This window comes from Takifugu rubripes, chromosome 7 (assembly GCF_901000725.2).
Source record: "Takifugu rubripes chromosome 7, fTakRub1.2, whole genome shotgun sequence".
Classification (NCBI taxonomy): domain Eukaryota; kingdom Metazoa; phylum Chordata; class Actinopteri; order Tetraodontiformes; family Tetraodontidae; genus Takifugu; species Takifugu rubripes.
Genome location: NC_042291.1, coordinates 7,279,747 through 7,297,829, shown reverse-complemented (window position 1 = coordinate 7,297,829; position 18,083 = coordinate 7,279,747). Strand labels below are relative to the sequence as shown.

Sequence of the window (18,083 nt, the reverse complement as noted above, 5' to 3'; positions counted from 1 at the left end):
GCATCACTTGATGAAGCCTCTTTGAAAATGGGTCAATTGTGCAAACACATCGACTCTCTTCCTGTCAACGCGTCTCTTCTGTCCGTTACAGCTGCTCGAACGGCGAACGGCCAGGCTGCCTCGTTAATAGATAGCAGCCGGAGGCTACTGCATATAACTCATCCTATTAAAAATGCACAGCCATGTGATACAGAATGTAATTTGTCTCTTGGTGATGATTTTACTAGCCGAGCTAAAATAAGAGCCTAATTTGGACTCTGGCCTAGTTCCATGTGAAGAGCAAGTGCTGGCGAGCAACGCTGAAGACGGAGAAGCTCTGTCAGGTTTAGTGTCGTGTGTTTACGTCTCCACGTGTGCAGGAGGAGAGCAGGACACCAAATAAACCTACAATTACACAGGAATCCACACGAACCGCACAGCCATTGTTGTAAAGATTTGATCCCTTTTCTTTCATTAGGACACATTTATTTTTAATTTTGCCACTGCAGGAAAAGCAAAGCAGCAGCACCGGCATAAATGTGTTCCAGGGTTTTCATTGTCAAAGTAGACACTCAGATTTCCTCCACCAAGCAGGTGTCACATAAATATGCACCACCAACATAAAAGAACAATCCGTTTGTAGGCGTTTTGTCAGAAAACTGGCAGTTGCAACGTTAATCTTTACACGGGTGAAAAACAATGACTTTCAAACTTGAAACTGAGCGTCAGACAAGTGTGTTGATGTCTCTAATTATATCACTGGGATATTTAAAAAAAACTGCTTGTCTCAAAGGAGAAACTGGCCCAGAAATCCAGTTATTCCAAGATTTAATGAGCTAAACACAGCAGAGGGACGCCTTGAGTTATACTGAGCCGTGCTGTAAGTCATGAACTCCTGTACCTGAACTCTTTCCTTGTCTCCTCTCCTCTTATCTTCCCTCCTCCTTCCATCCTCTCCTCTGGGCCTCCTCTCTCTCTCTCTCTCTCCCCTCCTCTCCCTGCCCTCGCGTGCCCCCCCGACAATGGCGGTCGCTGACAGTGACTTTGCATCCAAAATGAAAAACAGGCAGATGGGCTCCTCCAGCGGCATGAACATGACCAAGAGCACAAGCATCAGCGGCGACATGTGTAACCTGGAGAAGACGGACGGCAGCCAATCAGACACGGCGGTCAGCACAGTAGGCACTGACGACAAGAAGAGGCGCTCCAGCATTGGTGCCAAGATGCAGGCCATGGTGGGAATGTCTCGCAAGAGCCAGAGCACTTCGCAGCTCAGCCAAACAGGTACAGTAGCCAGCTCCAACCGTGCCGTCTGTACGTCCACGTCTGCGTCCGTCCTGCGTTCTTCCCGTATGTGCTTCTCTAATCTTCCTCCTTTTTCCCTAACTTTTATCTCAAAGGCTCGTGGACTTCCAGCAGACTCCTACTCCTTTCCCTTCCCCACCCCTCCTTTTAGGTAACAAGTTTCCCGGGACTTCTCCCCTTCTCTCCTTTAACCTTCTTGTTTTTACTTTCGCTACTGCGTTTTCATGGCTGAAGTTGGCCGTTTTAGTTTGGGAAGCGTGATGCCACAGCAGCTTTACCCTCCTGCTACCTCAGCCGCTGTTCCCTGCTCATCTTTTCTAGCTCTCGCATCAATTTCATTGTGTTTAGTGCCTGTGAGACTGTGTGCACATGTATGTATGGTATACTGCGAATTATACCGTTTTTTTTCGATGAATGAAGCATTTTGTCCCAAAGAGCCACCTTCACTGGCAACTACAGTAATATTATGGCATTGTTAGCATCTATTATCCTGGAATTATTGCAGAAGCGATAAAGGGTAAAGGTGCAAGAGAAACCCGTGTATCTATGGCAACCGGAAAGCTAGGGGTGGTGCTCTTTGGCGAAACTTTTAATACTGAATACAAATACACCACAGAAATCTACAAAGCTAAAGACTTGAAGTCAGGGGTAACGCTAAGAATGAACAAATCTGGGGAAAAGCAGTCGTTTCCATAGATGATAGATTACCGCATGACAGCAGCTAAACTTTTATTTTGTGTATCAGGGCTTTGTCACTTTCCCTCTATCACCGGTATACTCTTTGCTAAGTTCCTTTTTTGAACATAATCGATATTAATCGTCCCCGGGCTGAGCTGCCGGAGCTGTGAAAAGATGGCTCGAAGAGCACTTGCAGTCTGCTCTGTTGAGGTGAAGGTCGTGCCGCTGTGTCAGGTGTCGACACAGGCACCATTCTGTCATTTAAAATTAGGACGACAAACAATGTTTAAAATTCCAATTCCTATTTGTCCTGGTCCTGTCCCACATCGGTGCCGTCTGCTGAGCGGCGGCTGCAGCACTTTGGTGGAGGGACAGTGTGATAGATGGAGGAATGGGTGCAGGGCGAGGTGAGATGAAGCGAGGCGTCGCGCGCACGTGGCGCTGCGATGCCCCGCTGGCTCGTGATTCGACTGGCACATGGGCTGCTGCTGCTCCGTAGGCTGCTGCTGTACTCATTGCTAATAAGGTATCCATATGCCGATCAGCCTTTATTTGGGAGCAGTGATGTTTCGGAGAACAAAAAGAACTCGTCATATTTGAAGTAGACTTTGAAAAGGTGGCTTTTCTCGTGGAAAAAGATAAACAATGAATCCAATGTTTGTTTGTAGATTTTTACGTTTTTAGATTTGACAGTTTGACGCCGGACAGGTCTCTCTCCAGCACCCGTTTTTACAGCGCTCTGAATTTGCCAGACCTATTAATATTTCACTCGGTCCCTCTGAGTGCATCAGCTGGCGTCTGCCAGCACACACACGTCTTCCTTTCACGAGCCGCGATCGGTTCCGCACCAGGACAAATGCTGCCAGGCTGCCTCTTGCCCTACTTTACCCTGTTGTCCCCAGATGCTCATCGTTTGATTGAAAGGTGTTTTCAAAGGATGGTTTTAAGAGCGCGCTCAATGGTCGCTGCACCCTGCCAAATGCAAGGTGGGGGTGGGCAGAAACGCCAAGAAGCACGACTCTGGCTTCTACAAACACAGCTTAGTCAGATGGAATGGATGTGCTCCCAGGTGGCCACAGTAAGTAGTGTGTACACAATCTGCAGCTGCAGAGGCTGCTGGTTTTGTCATTGCAGTGCTCAAAGGACGAGACTTTCATCCAGGAAAACAGAAAAGCGTAGCTACCCGAGAGCAACCCATCTTTCCAGTCCAGAGTGCATCACGTGACTTCCTGTCTCCTCCGGCGGGCAGCCGCTTTTGGTAAAGATCCGATCGGGAACAGCGGAAACGCACCCAGACACGTGTCGCGGCTCATGCTCCATTCATGTCACCTTCCCGGTCACACACAAAGGAAGGGGAGCGTTCAATAGGGAAAGTGAGAGTCAGAAATGAGCGAGGCGGCCTACTGTGATATGGAAAGGAATCAAAGATGGAATCATCAGCGAGCTACCTGCTCCTGCTGGAGCAGCGTTGCTGCCATTTTTGTGCTTTTCTCCTCCAGATCCTGAGAACAGAATCCCATTATGAAAAAAAGCCCAAACTGCTGTTTATACTCAGTCAGACTCCAAAGAATGCAACATGTCTCACACTCAAAATATCCACAAGCACTGACGGTAAAGGCAGATATATGTTGGCTATATAAGTCACTAATGTAAACAGAATAAAGAATGTTTTGGCTGCTTGGTTCCTCTCACCTAATCAGTCACCGGATGCTGATGAAAACCACCAAAGCCTTCAGACAAACCGGTCTGCACAGCCGCGGTAAAATAGCTGAACTCCGAACTTTTGGCTCAGGTAATTTATCTTCTGGGCTGACTCGGGTGACGGGCTCAGCAGCTGAGGATGCTAATTGATTTCCTTGGGGGCCCGAAGCTGACGCACCGCTCTCAGAATGATACATGAACAGGGCGCCTCCAGAGCAGGGATGCTGCTGCCCCAGTGTGCTCTCATTCCGGTTACTATTCTTCTCTTTAATCCCACCTGAATGTCTCTTTATGTGTCTTTTCCATCATTTTCTCTGTATTATGATCTCTTCCTCTCTCCATTCATCACGGGTCCACGTGAAAGGCTGTGAACGTTGGACAGCCTGACCTCTCAGATTAGTCATTTTCATGCACGTGTGTTGTCAAACTGCTGCAGCTGTGACGTCTAAACGACTTTACACATCCAATAGTGAATTCTCCTGTTTCTTTGGTGGAAAAAAAAAATCTGTGCACATACATAAAAAAGCAAATAAATGTACCACTAGCTTCAGCACTTCTCTGGTCATTAACTTTTAGATTTTATACGTGAGAAATACTCTGACTTGACCATTTTTGTACCCAACTTATCTGATTATTCTTGTCAAAACGACTGTTCTGTTGGGGTGATGGTGCTTGTGGGCCTCCTTTGTAGCAGTGTCAGCACTGGTTCACAGGTTCTGCATGGAGATTTTTATTTTCTACCAATTCCTGCTGTATGTGACTGCCTGTTGTGGGACATCTGTGAGAGTAGTCTTCAGTACAGCCACCGGGGGCAGCAAACAGACGTCTGCCATATTATTCGGATGAACACAAGTTTGAAACTCTGCGTGTTTCCTGTGCACCTTTTTTATGATATTCATAATTTCCCTGCAAGTCTGCTGGACGCGCTCGTTTATCATAATCCAGCTTGTTTTCATAGTCGTATTAGCACCACTGATGACCTTATACTTATTCATGAGCCAGGATGTGCATGTGGACTAAATGGGCTATTTTCACACTGAATGCAGCACATTGCGTCTCTCCAAGCAGACGCTGTACTCACAGAATGATCCACTCTGCTGTTTTCCTTCCTCCCTTTCAGTAATTATGCAGGAGCATCGTTTAATGATTTCCATGAACTCGTTTTTAACGCCATTGATGCGGCGCGGCTCGGGATCTCGGGTACCCACATCGACTCGGCCTAAATTTGAGGCTCCAAACTGTAATATTTCAATGACTCGTGCTTCTGAACTGGACGCATAGCGAACTTCCACCCTGCATTTTTAGATATCAACTGAGACTAAATTGGTAACTTCCTCTTGCAGTTGGTGCCAGTTGGAGCTGCGTGTGGTCAGTGCAACCATGTCAGCCAAACGCTTCCGCTCATTACATCCACAGTTAAATGAATGTGCTTACTGGCAGTTCCTCTTTCAGCAGGACGTGAGAAGTTCTGCTGCCGTGACATGTTTATTTATTTTTTTTGCATCTCCTGTCACATGCAACATGTGACACAACAGCTTTTCTCCCTCTCCGCATTATTTTTATTGTTTGTACCAGAAAAAGCATCCAGAGGTCGAGGGCCGGATCTGCTTTATATTTACCCCTCCCTGTTTCACACCTTCAACTCGGAGCTGACATCCATGAAGGAGTTCGCACCCTCAGTGGACTCTTTCATTGAGGGTGTGAAGAGAACTGTGGGTGGCGTCACTCATGTTGTATTTAGATTAACTGTCTAGGGAGCAAAAAAAATGTTTCAACTTATTCTATTTATATATTCTGTTCATGGTCTCTGTAGCCACTGGACATTAAAATAAAAACAAAAGAAATAGCTTAGCTTAGTTTATCTTATTAGTTTCACCTAACCTGGTTCATCTAACTACCACTAGATGAATGTAGACAAATTTTAATTAGCTGATTAAAGCAATCAAATCTTTGAATAGAGATCATCATATGGTAAATATTGCTTCATTCCTGTGCAGTTAAGCTCAGCCTGATGTTATTATTTCTCTATGAATATGGCTGCTCATGTTTAAGCCAAGTGGGAGGGCACTTCCAGGCAGCAGAGCTGGCCTTCATCATAGGTGGCAGCGGGGAATGTAAACGGAGTGAAGACGGAGCATGTCCTCCAGCCTTCACACATGTGCTTGTGTGCCCGTTTAATTGCTCATACCTGTGTGTTTACCTTCATCTGTTCACGCACGCGCCTGGGTTGGAGGCGTCCATTAAGCTGTGTTTACAGTGGATGGGACCAGAGTCGCTCTCTGACACTTGGCCCGGCTCAGACCCGTTAATCACAAAGATTTCCGAGAGGCTTCTGTCTGTGACGGCTGCCATTTCAACCGAAAATATGACTTCTTGGATGATAGCCTCTTCTTCTCACAGTGGACATTCTGGAGATTCCTGCCCACTGAGTTGATGGTTATTCCCAGTCCTGCAGGTTTGGAATTAAACCAGAGCTGATGTTCAGTGTCGTAATGTTTTCGGGAAATCAGCCATTGCCTTTGCTGCCTAAAATAGAGACCCCACCCCACACCCACCCCCTACTGCCATAAAAGTTGAGGATGTCCAGAGGATCTGACTTTCTTCAGAACTGCTGTAAGTGTGTCGCAACTGTGACCCTCCTGTTGGCTGCTCCTTCAGGTGCTGGGACAGGGGATGAATGCCCCTCTCATTTCATGTGGGTGGAAAAGCAACAGTAAACTTTTGCAACGGTCTAAAAGTTGAAAGAGCCAGCACGTGCCATATGTCTTGTTGCCATGACTGCTATGACGCATTATACACCCAGCAGAAATTAATTCTTTTTTTTTCTCCATGATTGATGATACGCTGCCTCTGCTCATGCTATTTTCTTTTCATTTCGACCAATTAGGTTCATTAACATTTGTGATTAACCAGAAGCCAGTATTATATAGTATACATTACACTAACATTATTAAACTGCGTGACACTGATTAATTTCTAATGTTAAAATCTAAGATTCACTGTCACGTTTACAGGTGTGTGTTTGTGTTTACGCGTGTGTGGGGCTGGACTGAAAATGTCCACAATACCATTGCTCACGTGCAAACTAGTCACACTATTCTGGCTGAAAAGAGGAGCTCACCCAGTTTCCTCTTAGCTGTTAGCGTGAAGTGATTTTTGCTGAGCTGACCTACATGAAACACAGAGAGGGAAGATTTGCAGTAAAGGGCATCTTCCTGGAAGTAGGTTGCAGCGTTTCTTAAAGTGCACATCTGAGAGCTAGGAGAGAAGAACTCTTGCTGTCGTTGCAATTGGACAAAAATGCACCAGAGTGTAAAAAAACCCCAGCTGGGCCTAAAATAGTGGGCCCGGTTTCAGTTGATATTCCACCTAAATCAAGCGGTGAGAGAGAGAGAGAGTGCAGAGGAGCTGAAGTTTAGCCCAAAACCATCCATTTCCTTTATGAGTTACACCCTCACACGCTGTGGCAGGTTTATCAGTGTTCCAGAGACCACCACAGAAGAAGACTCTTCTCTTTGCACAATTTTCCCAGAGTGTTTGAATAAGCTGACCTCGGATGTCTCCAGCAGGCGGGAACAGAGTGAGAAGAGGTCCATGTTTAGGCACATCTGACCCATTTCAAAGGCCGAGCTGGTCCGATTGTTTGACACTTTGGCTCCTGATTAATAGAGAAAAACAAATTTCTTCGAACTCAACGAGGCGGGATCTCCCCGCGGATAAGAGAGATTGATGGTGTTTTGCAGGTCGTGCACGTGAATACGATCAACAGCTTCTCACTTCGGAGGAGAGGCAGTGAAAGCAAAACATGAAATACTGCCAGCACAATGCAGCTGCGCTCCGGCAGCAGCCGTCAGACACGTGAACATTTAGTGATCGCCATGTGGCGGGGGCTGCTGGCGAGCGTAATGATGGCTTGTTTTTAGTGGCTTGAAGACAAGATGGGGAGGGAGCGGGGGAGGGTGGGGGGAGGGCAGAAAGTAAAAGGTGAAAACAAAGAGAGTGAATGAAAAAAGAGAAAAGGAGATTAGTGCAATTTGAGAAACAGAAGGTGGGGGGGGGGTCTCAATATCTCTGGGTAGAGCTCGCTCACCCACAGAGCGGGCTGAGGTGCGCTCGAGTCACCCCGCACTGTGATTGGTGGAGCACGCTGCGGCTCTTTCCCCTCCCCCTCCTGAAGAAAGAGGTGCAACTAGAGCGTCAGACTCAGGCAGTACAAGACTCTGAAGTCGGCACACAGTGAAGGACAGCACAGACCCCGGCCTCATTTACCCAGCCAGACACGTCGGTCCTCCGCAAAGCTTTAGCAGTGAGGTTAGCGTTTCCTTCCTTCAGAAGATGGGGAGGCAGGGGCACGACACCTCTGCTGCGGCTCCCGGGATGCGAATCCAACGCTCCCAGAGCAAGATGAGCCTGTCTGCGTCATTCGAAGCGCTGGCCGTCTATTTTCCCTGCATGAACTCCTTTGATGAGGATGATGGAGGTAAGATGACAGCCAGGGGAGAGTCTAGACAAGTGTGACTAAGGAGAAAGATTCCGGCTTCATGATGACTGGAAAGTTGGATTTTGTGTATGTAATTCTGTCAGACTTTAGCCTTCAGTGTCTGCGATGGGAGCTGCGTTTGAAACGGTTTCAGCAACTGGGATGAATCATTGTTTCCTGTCTTCAGTGTGCAGCCCTGATCTAATAAGAAGATAATTTTATGACTGTCTCTTCATTTGATCCAAATCTTATCATAAAGACTTTCACCTCTCGCGAGTGCAGCTAAAATTTCCGCTTCTAATTCCAGTTTTCTGTGTTGACAGAGAACTTAAGCAGGGCATGGATTTACTCCTCCATATTTTCCCCTTACTCTTACTCCTCTCCGCTCTGCTGCTGGCAGTTCCCAGCTGAGATTTTAAGGCAGCGACTTGGTGATGCGCCAGTCGGTCAGACCGCAGCTCAGCGGATACTTAAACAAACCCAGCCGGCGCTGGCAAAGCTGCCATCTTTGAAAGCATTTGCACAAGCCTGCCGTACGTGCTGTTTGCACAGAGATGCTGCATTGTTTTGATCCGTCAGAGGAGGTCTGGGAGCAGCGGTCCGACGTCAGAGACGACCTCTGCGTCTGCGGCTTCTGTTGCGATGTGTCAAGAGCAGGAAAGAGGAGGCGGAAGCCGGCTGAATGACTGAGATTTCAAGGTTGAAGAGCTTTTCTCTGTTTGTGGCCAAGAGATACTCAGGAACATCTCTCATCTCCACAATTCCCACTCTGAGGTTAAAGACCCTCCAACGAGCATCTTGTAATAATCAGCCTCTGGCTTCATTTTACAGCATCGCCGCGTGTGTATGCATTCCGTCGTAGGCATCCTATGGGTGCACGCCACAGGCACCGCCACGTGGCTCCACACGCAGGCTGTCAGGGGCGCTGGGTGAGGATGAGCAGCGGCACAGCTAATGGGGGGAGTCAGCTGTCATCTTGGATCACTGAGGATGGCTTAGACAGACAGTGGATGTTTGTAGGTGGAGCGTGGTCTCACCGCGGTTCCTGCGAGACCCCTGCAGGCGCACAGTCCTGCAGAGTGCTACAAAAAAGGGCCGTGCACGTTCTCTTCAGCGCACAGAGTCGGTCTCTGTGGAGCACGATGAGGTGATGAATGATTTAAAGGCTTTGGAGTTGTTTCTTTCACCCCTCCGGGGCCGGCCTGTCGAGGCGCAGGGTTCTGCGATAATCTGACTCGCCGATTCGGTGCATTCGACCAACCGTGCGTCATCTTGTGTGTCTCTCTCTCTCTTTCCCATTTTTGTGGTTCTGAACGTGCGACCAGAAGCAGGAGGCAAGAAATTGCGTAGCACGATCCAGAGGAGCACAGAGACGGGCCTGGCGGTGGAGATGCGAAGCAGGATGACCCGCCAGGCGAGCCGGGAGTCCACGGACGGCAGCATGAACAGCTACAGCTCAGAGGGAAAGTAAGGAGACACTTGCATGGGATTCATTTGCCCACCACTTTCTGTAAGCGTGAGCTCATATAAACACACGTCCCTTTGCTTTAGCCTCATCTTCCCTGGAGTTAGACTCTCCTCCGATGCACAGTTCAGCGACTTCCTGGATGGTCTTGGCCCCGCCCAGCTGGTTGGACGACAGACGTTGGCTACTCCACCCATGGGTGAGAATCCACCCAGCACGTTTTGAGGATTAACAACCACATATTTTACTGTAAAACATATCATCTAATGTTGTTTATTTTTACTCTTTAGGTGACATCCAGATTGGCATGGTGGAGAAGAAAGGAGCGCTGGAGGTAGAGGTCATCAGAGCTCGTGGCCTTGTGGGAAAACCAGGTTCCAAGTCACTGCCAGGTAACCTGAGCTGTCGCTCTCTTGCTAAAACAAGACATTTTGCACTGCCTCATACTCCCGAGGTCAATGGCAGCACATTGACATACACCTCCTGTCACTTCTTGTGTTGTCAGCACCTTATGTGAAGGTCTACCTTCTGGAAAACGGAGTCTGCATAGCCAAAAAGAAAACTAAAGTAGCAAGAAAAACCTTGGATCCTCTTTACCAGCAGCAACTGCCGTTCGAGGAGAGTCCAGGAGGGAAGGTTTTACAGGTGAGAGAGCACTAATAAAACCAGATCTGCACTCAGATCAGCCCCCCTTGAGCTGCAAACCATTAATCCCTTTCCCTGTGTGTCCCTCCGCAGGTCATCGTGTGGGGCGACTATGGACGAATGGACCACAAGTCATTCATGGGAGCAGTTCAGATACTGTTAGATGAGCTGGACCTGTCCAACATGGTGATTGGCTGGTTCAAGCTCTTTCCTCCTTCCTCACTGGTGGACCCTACTCTGGCCCCACTGACAAGAAGAGCTTCCCAATCCTCACTGGACAGTTTCTCTCGATCATAGCAGCGTGCGGACTGATAGCGTTGTTGTAGCAGCCAGTGTTGCGATTACAGGCCACGCCCCCTGGTTACACTGCATGCTTGATGTTGTGTCTTCTGAGCCTGTTTCCTGGGGTGCAGATGTGAACCTGTCTTTTAAGCAAAAACATCGCGCACCTTGTGCACACGGCGAGGCGCGTTGCGAGCGCCCGGCGGCCGGGATTGCCGGCTGTTGTTGTTGTTGTTGTTTGGAGGAAACGGGAATGAACTCCTTAGCACGAGGAATCCGTCAGTTCCAGGTTTTCGTCCACTTTGAAGCCATGGGGGTCAGCACTGGGAACCACTAAAGGAGTTCTACAGAAGCCCTTTTTGAATGAAAATTAAATGTTCTGCTTTGATTATGTTGGGTTTGTTTTGGTTTTCATTTTGTTTTCTTTTGTTTCTTATAACGTCGGTGTACTCGTACCTGAAGGGGGTGACGGCGTTTCTAACCAGACGCCCAGTCACGCCACGCCAACAGACTTACAGTAGCTGTAGATGGAGTTTTTTGGAGACCGTCACTTCGAGTGAGGTGTGTCCCAGCTTGTATCCCAAAAAAAAACAAGAAAAAATGTCGTGCTTTGTTCAGGTTTATGAATCAAACTGCACCGGAAAAACACCCGAGAGGCTTCAAGGATATAAGAGGCAATATGGAAGCGGCTGCCATCAACCGTCCAGCGTAAACACAGTAAAGCTCCAGACCCCGTGAAAAGATGTACAATCCACCATTGTTCTTTCTCTGTTGATATGTTGTATGAAATCTCAAAAAATATCTATATTTATTTTTTTCCTTTTTAGTTGATTTGCATGGACACAAATTTAGATGAATTTAAATTAAAGGGAAAAAAAAGATTATTTTCTTGAGGCTGTAACTTGCAAAAAAAAAAAAGTGGAAGAAAATAGAAACAGATCAGCCCTTTTCAGCAATTTCTATTATTTTTAAAGAGAAATGTCACTAGTGCATGGTTTTCAAGGGGAGTGAATGCAACATCATGAACTTTAAAAAAAGAAAGAATTCTTTATCATTCTTTAGACCATTAATGAGTCTGTGGTTGCAGACGAGATAAGGAAACTTTAACAGAAAAATGTTTATGTGACAAAAAGTGATAATGAGAATAAATGTAAATTATTTATTTCATTGTACGAGGCCTCGCGCCTCTTAAAGATACACATAATGTGCAAAATGTACATGTTTCTCTTTCTCTTCCTTGTCCCAGGGTTCTCCTCATTGTTACCACTGTTTGGTCCCCTGATGCCGTCCGCCTTTTCGGACCGCGGCTTATTTTACATTCCCGTATGGTTTCCGTATGTTCTTTACGTTGGCTTTGGTTTGTTTTAACAAGCATGTTGAAAAGGTATTTTCTGCAACATGGCTTGGGCACACCTTACTGTAACTCAGCATGTTTTGATAAAGAAGATATTTGGAATTTTTGCAGTTTCTTGTACAGTGCATGTCAGCTTCATCTATTTTGCCACCCCCCTCCCCCTCCTCCACCTCAAATCGAACTGGATTGGGATTAGCACTCGGTCTTCCTCGGCCAATTATTGACATTTCTAAAGAAGAAAAAAAAAAGAGACATTCCACCTGCCCGAGCCCATGGTTTATTTCAGGTTTTCCAGGAGAAAAAAAAAATAAAATAAAGCGACAAGGAAAATATTTTCTATTTAACGAGGTCAACCAGAACCGTTTGGGATGGCGAGTGTGTTTGAGTTCAGTATTGGTGACAAACATGCAAACGTGTGGGTACTGCAAGAGGTGAAAAGAGCAAACATGCAGGAGGTGTGTGTGTGTGAGTGTGTGTGCGTGTGTCGCTGTGGGTTCGTTTTAACAGGCGCTGTTAGCAAAGATGAGCAAATCAAATTAAAGTAACAAGGGATGTTGCCACAGAATTGTTTTTTTTCTCGTTTAAATGAAAATGAAATTGAGTTACTATATTTTTGTTAGTTTTATTTAAAAGCCAAGACCAGTTTCTTTTTTTTTATTTTCTATTTTTTAGTAATTCTGAAATGCCTCTCGTGTCTGGGAGGTACGTGAATCTTTCGGTCGCAGTATGTCTGAATGAAATTGAAATGAGGCATTGTTCCTTTTTCATATGACGATAACGTGTTTTAATGTCCGAGAAAAAGCTGCGGTGTATATTTTCATTTTGATTTCATTGTACATACCTTTAGATGTCGGGGGTTTCAATTTAAAAAAGAAAAAGAAAAAAAAAAGAATTGCATAGTTGACCTTTTTCTTGGAACAGGAAAAATGCCTCAAGAGACGACAAAGACATATGTTATTTATCCTTTTGAATGCCTTTTAATTTTCTCTTTTTGGTGCAATGTGTTAATGCCAAGGCTATGTCTTGGTTAAGTATGGTTGAGTACAGAGATTTATGTAAGTTATTTTTCAAATTAAAAATAAAAAAAATTGATATTACACTGATGCCAAGTGTTGACTGGTGATAACCCACACGTGAACACACACACACACACGCACTCCCGGGCACAGGTTTGCAAGCATAACTTTGACTTCCATTTAATTTGTATAACTTAAGGTTAATTTGTCCTCCATTCAAGTGCTGACCTCGAAATATATTGTTGATAATAAAGATGCTCGGACCCCATAAGTCAGTGAGCTGAGTAAAGCGAGGTCCCCACGTGTGCAGTAAAACAAGTAGAGGCAAATGCATACACAAAAGGTTATGAATGGCCTTTTTCAGAGGTTCTCCAGATCTTGGGAGAAATAATTCCTTCTTTTAAAATGCCAGATCATTTCAGGTAACGCTGAATCATTCAAACTCTAACTAATAAAGCTTCCTCAGAGGACTGATCAGAATTAGGTCTACTCCCATAATGACTGAATTTAATGGAAATCCCTAAATAGATTTATTAATGATGTTTCCTCCTGGAATAACCTCAGCTCCTGGTTTCACTTCATAAAAGTGAGCTTATTTAAGTTTAGACCTTAGGTGCACATAAATGGTGCTGGTTTTGTAATATAAGCATGTTAAAAACATACATTTTCATGATTATTTGCAACAGCTTCAGCCTTCCGACTGACCCGATCATCCATTCCACCTTAATGTGCTTCACCTGTGTGTCCAATCACCTGGATTGAGCCTGTATAAGTAGCACCTGTGTCTCTTCTCTGCCAGCTTAGTCTCTTGTTGTGTTTTAGTGATCAGATCTTTAGTATTGGTATATCACACCTCACATCCAAACACTGCCCTCTATACGTTGACACTATCATATCCCACAGATAAAATACTGTAGAGGAACAAAAAGAGAGAAACGGAGCAGAATTGGTGTGAACTGTCCTTTTATGGTAACAAGCAGCGTCCTAGTTCTTTGAAGCTGATGAAATTTGAGCATTTCATCTAAGTTCCAAAAAAGAGCATCACAAACCTACAATTACTACAAAACTCAGCTGCACGAGTGCTGACGAGGACCAGAGGGCGGGAGCACATCACACCAGTTTTAGAATCGCTGCATTGGCTACCCGTGCGTTTCAGGATCGATTTTAAGGTTCTTTTATTAGTTTTTAAATGTCTTAATGGTCTTGGCCCGACTTATTTATCTGACCTGCTTTTATTCTATCATCCCTCGCGGACTCTGAGGTCCTGCGACACCGGCCTTTTAACCATTCCACATGTAAGCACTAAAACGCACGGGGAAGCGGCCTTCAGTTATTATGGTCCCCGACTGTGGAACAGCCTGCCGGAGAACCTCAGGGCCGCAGAGACTGTTGAGATTTTTAAAAAGAGGCTCAAGACACACCTTTTTAATCAAGCCTTTAATTGATTTTCTGATTATTTTAAATTTATGTCTTATCCTTACTTTACTTGACACTTTTACTGTTTTACTCCCTCAGTTCTTAGTCTCTCAGTTTTTATTCTTTACACCTTTCATCTCATTTACTGTTTTAGTCTGTTTTAGTCTTAGTACTGTTTTACTCCCTCAGTTCTTATTCCCAGTTTTTAGTCTTTACACCTTTTATCCCATTTACTGTTTTAGTCTGTTTTAGTCTTAGTACTGTTTTACTCCCTCAGTTCTTATTCCCAGTTTTTAGTCTTTATACCTTTTATCCCATTTACTGTTTCAGTCCTTCGGTCTTTAGCTCCAGTGTCTCCTCATGGTGTTTCCTCATGGGGGCCTGCCAGGCTGGGAGATGTTTCCGGTCTACCGCTGGGGGTGCTGTCCCATTGTCGACCCTGGCCTGGGTGGTTAGGGGGCTCTGTGCTTTGGTGTGAAGCCTCCGGTCTGTCCGGGTCGGGGTGGTCTTTGTGGCGGTACCACCTGTGGTCGCGGACCGTGACCTCCCTCGGCCTGGTGGGCCTCCAAAGGTGGCGCCTCCTTCGCCTCAGGTCTCGGTGCCCAGCCATGTCTCAGCTTGCCTCAGCTTGCTTATGTGTGTGGGTGTGTGTGTAAGTGTGTTGTATGCATGTGTGTGTGTCTGTCCTTTTCTTAATTCTGTTGTTCTCTTTGCTGTTTTTATCCTTTGTGAGGCACTTTGTGCTACCTAGCGTATGAAAAGTGCCATATAAATAAAGATTGATTTGATTTGATTTGATTTGATAAGTTCCTTGAAATCTTCATTCAGTCTGTTGCCATTGCATGTAGAATGTGAACGGCAAACGTGCAGATGAGTCAAAACCGTCCACGTGATACTTCTGCTTTTGTTTTTTTAAAGGGATGACTAACGAGTGACAAATGCCTGACCTGAACTTCCTGTTTAGCGCCCTTTAAGTTTCCTGCAGAATACAGGCAGTAAAACAAATGTGAAGTCCGCGGCGCTCCGGTGTTGGCTTTCTTTTCCAGGAACGTTCCTGCGCGATGCTGCTCTCTTGGACTTCAGTGCAACAGTGTATCAAGGACGTCGGTTCTCTGTCGGTGGACGTCTTCACCAGTGATAAAAGAGGTGGCTTCCAAAGTTCTCTCATCCTTCTCCTCACCTGCAGCCTTTCCAGTCTTCTGCTAAGCTCGCTGCTCCTCCTCTACCTCCACTTCACCCTTAGGTATGAGCTAGTGGTGGCAGGAGGTATTGCCGGCTCCTCCATGATGCTGCTGACTGTTGCCCTCTTCCTGTCAAAAAGAGTGAGGTGCTTCGGGACCCTCTTAGTCGTCTCTGTTTTCATGAAGAACAGCCGTAACCTGCTCCTCACCACTGGGACGAGCGTGGTGGTTCTCAGAAACATTCGCAATACCTGGGAGAACCTCTCCGTTCTGCTCAAGAGTATGATCTGTAACCTTAAATCCAAGAAAGCAGCCATCGTCGTTCCATTAATGAGGTACAAGGAGATGTTGAAGTGGGTGGCAAACAGGCTGTGGAAGCCCGACCTGGGTATTGTGAAGCTGACCAGCCAGTCCAAGATCTCAACCAGGCTGAAATCGGAAGAGTTTGAAGCCAAGCTGAGTGAAGCAGAGCACAAACTGAACGAGACCGTCCAGTACGTGCAGTCCATCGTGGACACCGTCTCCTCGGTGACGGAGAAGATGTTTCCCGCCGTCAGCTTCCTCGTGCTCGCGGCGTTCATCGTGCTGCACGTGAAAAAATTCCACGACGACCTGAAGTACAAAAACAAGTTCATCGGCGGCAGATTTGTGGAGTTTGACAGGAAGCGGCGAGCGGAGGGAAAAGCCCACGTCCTCCCCCTCACAGCAGAGGAGGAGAAGCTGTACACTGTCCCCTCCATCCGTCCCACCTTCAGGGACAGGAGAGCAATGCTAAAGTTTAGCATTCCGGTGGTGTCCCAGTTTGTGATATGGGTTGTGTTTATTACCGTGGACGCCTTGATGTACTGGCTTGTTGCTATCATAACAACAACGCTGACAGAGCTGGAGCCGTTCCACGTCCGCCTGTTACTGAACATTCAGGTAAGTGTCCTCGAGGTGACGGACTCTTTTAATCCTGTCAGACATGTAACCCTTTCCCGTGTCCGTTCAGGATATTGCGACCCTGATAGGGATACCGATTCACGAGGAAACCCACCGGGAAGACTTTTCCTACTCGATGACGCTGTTTGAGAAGGAGTGTCTTCCTACACCCACGCTGCTCCTCCACACCTCCGTAATCCCTCTGGCTCTCATCGTGTCCATCCTGGTGGTCATGATTCTGATGGCGGCTAAGGTGGCCCAGCTCAGGCTGCTGGTGTGCGAGCGGTTCTTCCCCGGTCCCACAGAGGCCAGGGTGGAATACCTGCATGCCAAAATCTTAAAGAAGCGGCAACAGAGGAGACCTGTGAAGGTCACCGCGCCCTATTCTAAGGTAGGTGTTGAAGCTCACCAGATATAAATGCTCTGATACGGTGGGTAATTTTTCTTTTCCTCCTCCAGCTGCATTTTTGGTTTCCTCTGATCTTCAGGCCCAGAGAGATTCCTCAAACTACTCCGTTATCTTTTGCCTCAGTATTTAAAGGAAAGCTAAGCTACAGGTTCTGCTGATACAGCTGCTGATGGGCTGTTTCATTAGCTGCATCGTAGACTGTTGGAGGCTTTGGTTGATGGTTTTAAATCACCTAAACTGTAAATGATTTAAAGTATATGATATATAAGATAAACGTAAGCTTCCTCCAGACAGAACCCCCTCTACCCCCCCTCTCTACCTCCAGTAGCCTGTGATAATAAAGAATGTGTTGTTTAATATTAAGCTAAAGGAATCTGTTATTTATCCTTTTAAATACCCATCAATTTTCTATTTCTTGGTTGAGTTTAGAGCTGTTATATAAGTTATTTTTCAAAATAAAAAAGATGTTGCACTGATTCCGACTGTGGAGTGGTGATATGTCACACACACACACACACACACACACACACACACACACACACACACACACACACACACACACACACACAGGTGTGCGATAGTCCCTGTAGGTTCCCGCTCCTTCACACCAATGAACCATTCCTGACTTTGAGAAGAACCATCTGGTCCCACCAGTCACACACACGGTGAGACCTCCACGCTAACTTCCTAATTAATCTACTTCATTTCACATCTTCTCTTTATATTTAAGACTTAACCTTAAAAATATTTTGATGGTTTTGAATGAAAGTGTGTGTGTGTGTGTGTGTGTGTGTAAGCACAGATAAATGCATTCAAACAGCACACACTTCCAGCAGTTTATTTAGTTTCATACCTAAACTGAGCTGTGAGAAGTTTCTGTTTGTTACCACGGTAATAGTTGCTTACATAACCCCCACAGATGTCCCCTACATGTGCAGTGAACAGTACTGTCCTCCTTTCACTTACACGCTCTCACTGTTCACTATCATCTCACAGGTATTAGCCATTTTTTCTCTAGTTGCTTCCATCACTTCCTGTTCTCATTCTCTTATTTCATTTCATTCATTCAATGCCAGTTTTTTCCAAATCATTCCATTCTGATCCTTAATGCTGTGTTCGGGTCGTTGAATGTGTTTTCGCGTGTACGACGATCTAAATAACCGTGGTAACTGTGCCATAAGGAATTATTTAGCTTTGTTCTGCACTTAATTTCAGCAACCTCATCTCTCCTGCACCACTGCTGCGGTTTCG

At 46.0% G+C, this 18,083-nt stretch overlaps 2 protein-coding genes across 42 annotated transcripts in view; both read left to right on the top strand.

Moving 5' to 3' along the window:
* rims2a (regulating synaptic membrane exocytosis 2a) overlaps positions 1 to 12,186 on the top strand; it is an 83,115-nt gene extending 70,929 nt beyond the window's left edge. For 29 of the 41 annotated variants that reach the window (XM_029838454.1, XM_029838453.1, XM_029838449.1 and 26 more), the window contains 6 exons: positions 1,019 to 1,263; positions 9,469 to 9,610; positions 9,695 to 9,807; positions 9,899 to 10,000; positions 10,114 to 10,253; positions 10,347 to 12,186. In XM_029838454.1, the coding sequence (XP_029694314.1) occupies positions 1,019 to 1,263; positions 9,469 to 9,610; positions 9,695 to 9,807; positions 9,899 to 10,000; positions 10,114 to 10,253; positions 10,347 to 10,550 (946 nt within the window). In that variant the 3' untranslated portion in view covers positions 10,551 to 12,186. The remainder of the gene's footprint in view (positions 1 to 1,018; positions 1,264 to 9,468; positions 9,611 to 9,694; positions 9,808 to 9,898; positions 10,001 to 10,113; positions 10,254 to 10,346) is intronic. The other 12 variants (XM_029838465.1, XM_029838474.1, XM_029838469.1 and 9 more) reach the window with 3 other exon arrangements.
* A 3,196-nt stretch (positions 12,187 to 15,382) lies between these two features.
* Positions 15,383 to 17,375, top strand: dcstamp (dendrocyte expressed seven transmembrane protein). Its single transcript, XM_029838526.1, has 3 exons — positions 15,383 to 16,423; positions 16,494 to 16,814; positions 16,883 to 17,375. The coding sequence occupies exons 1-3, from the start codon at positions 15,383 to 15,385 to the stop codon at positions 16,988 to 16,990; spliced, it is 1,470 nt and encodes a 489-aa protein (XP_029694386.1). The 3' UTR covers positions 16,991 to 17,375.
* The last annotated feature ends 708 nt before the right edge of the window (positions 17,376 to 18,083 follow it).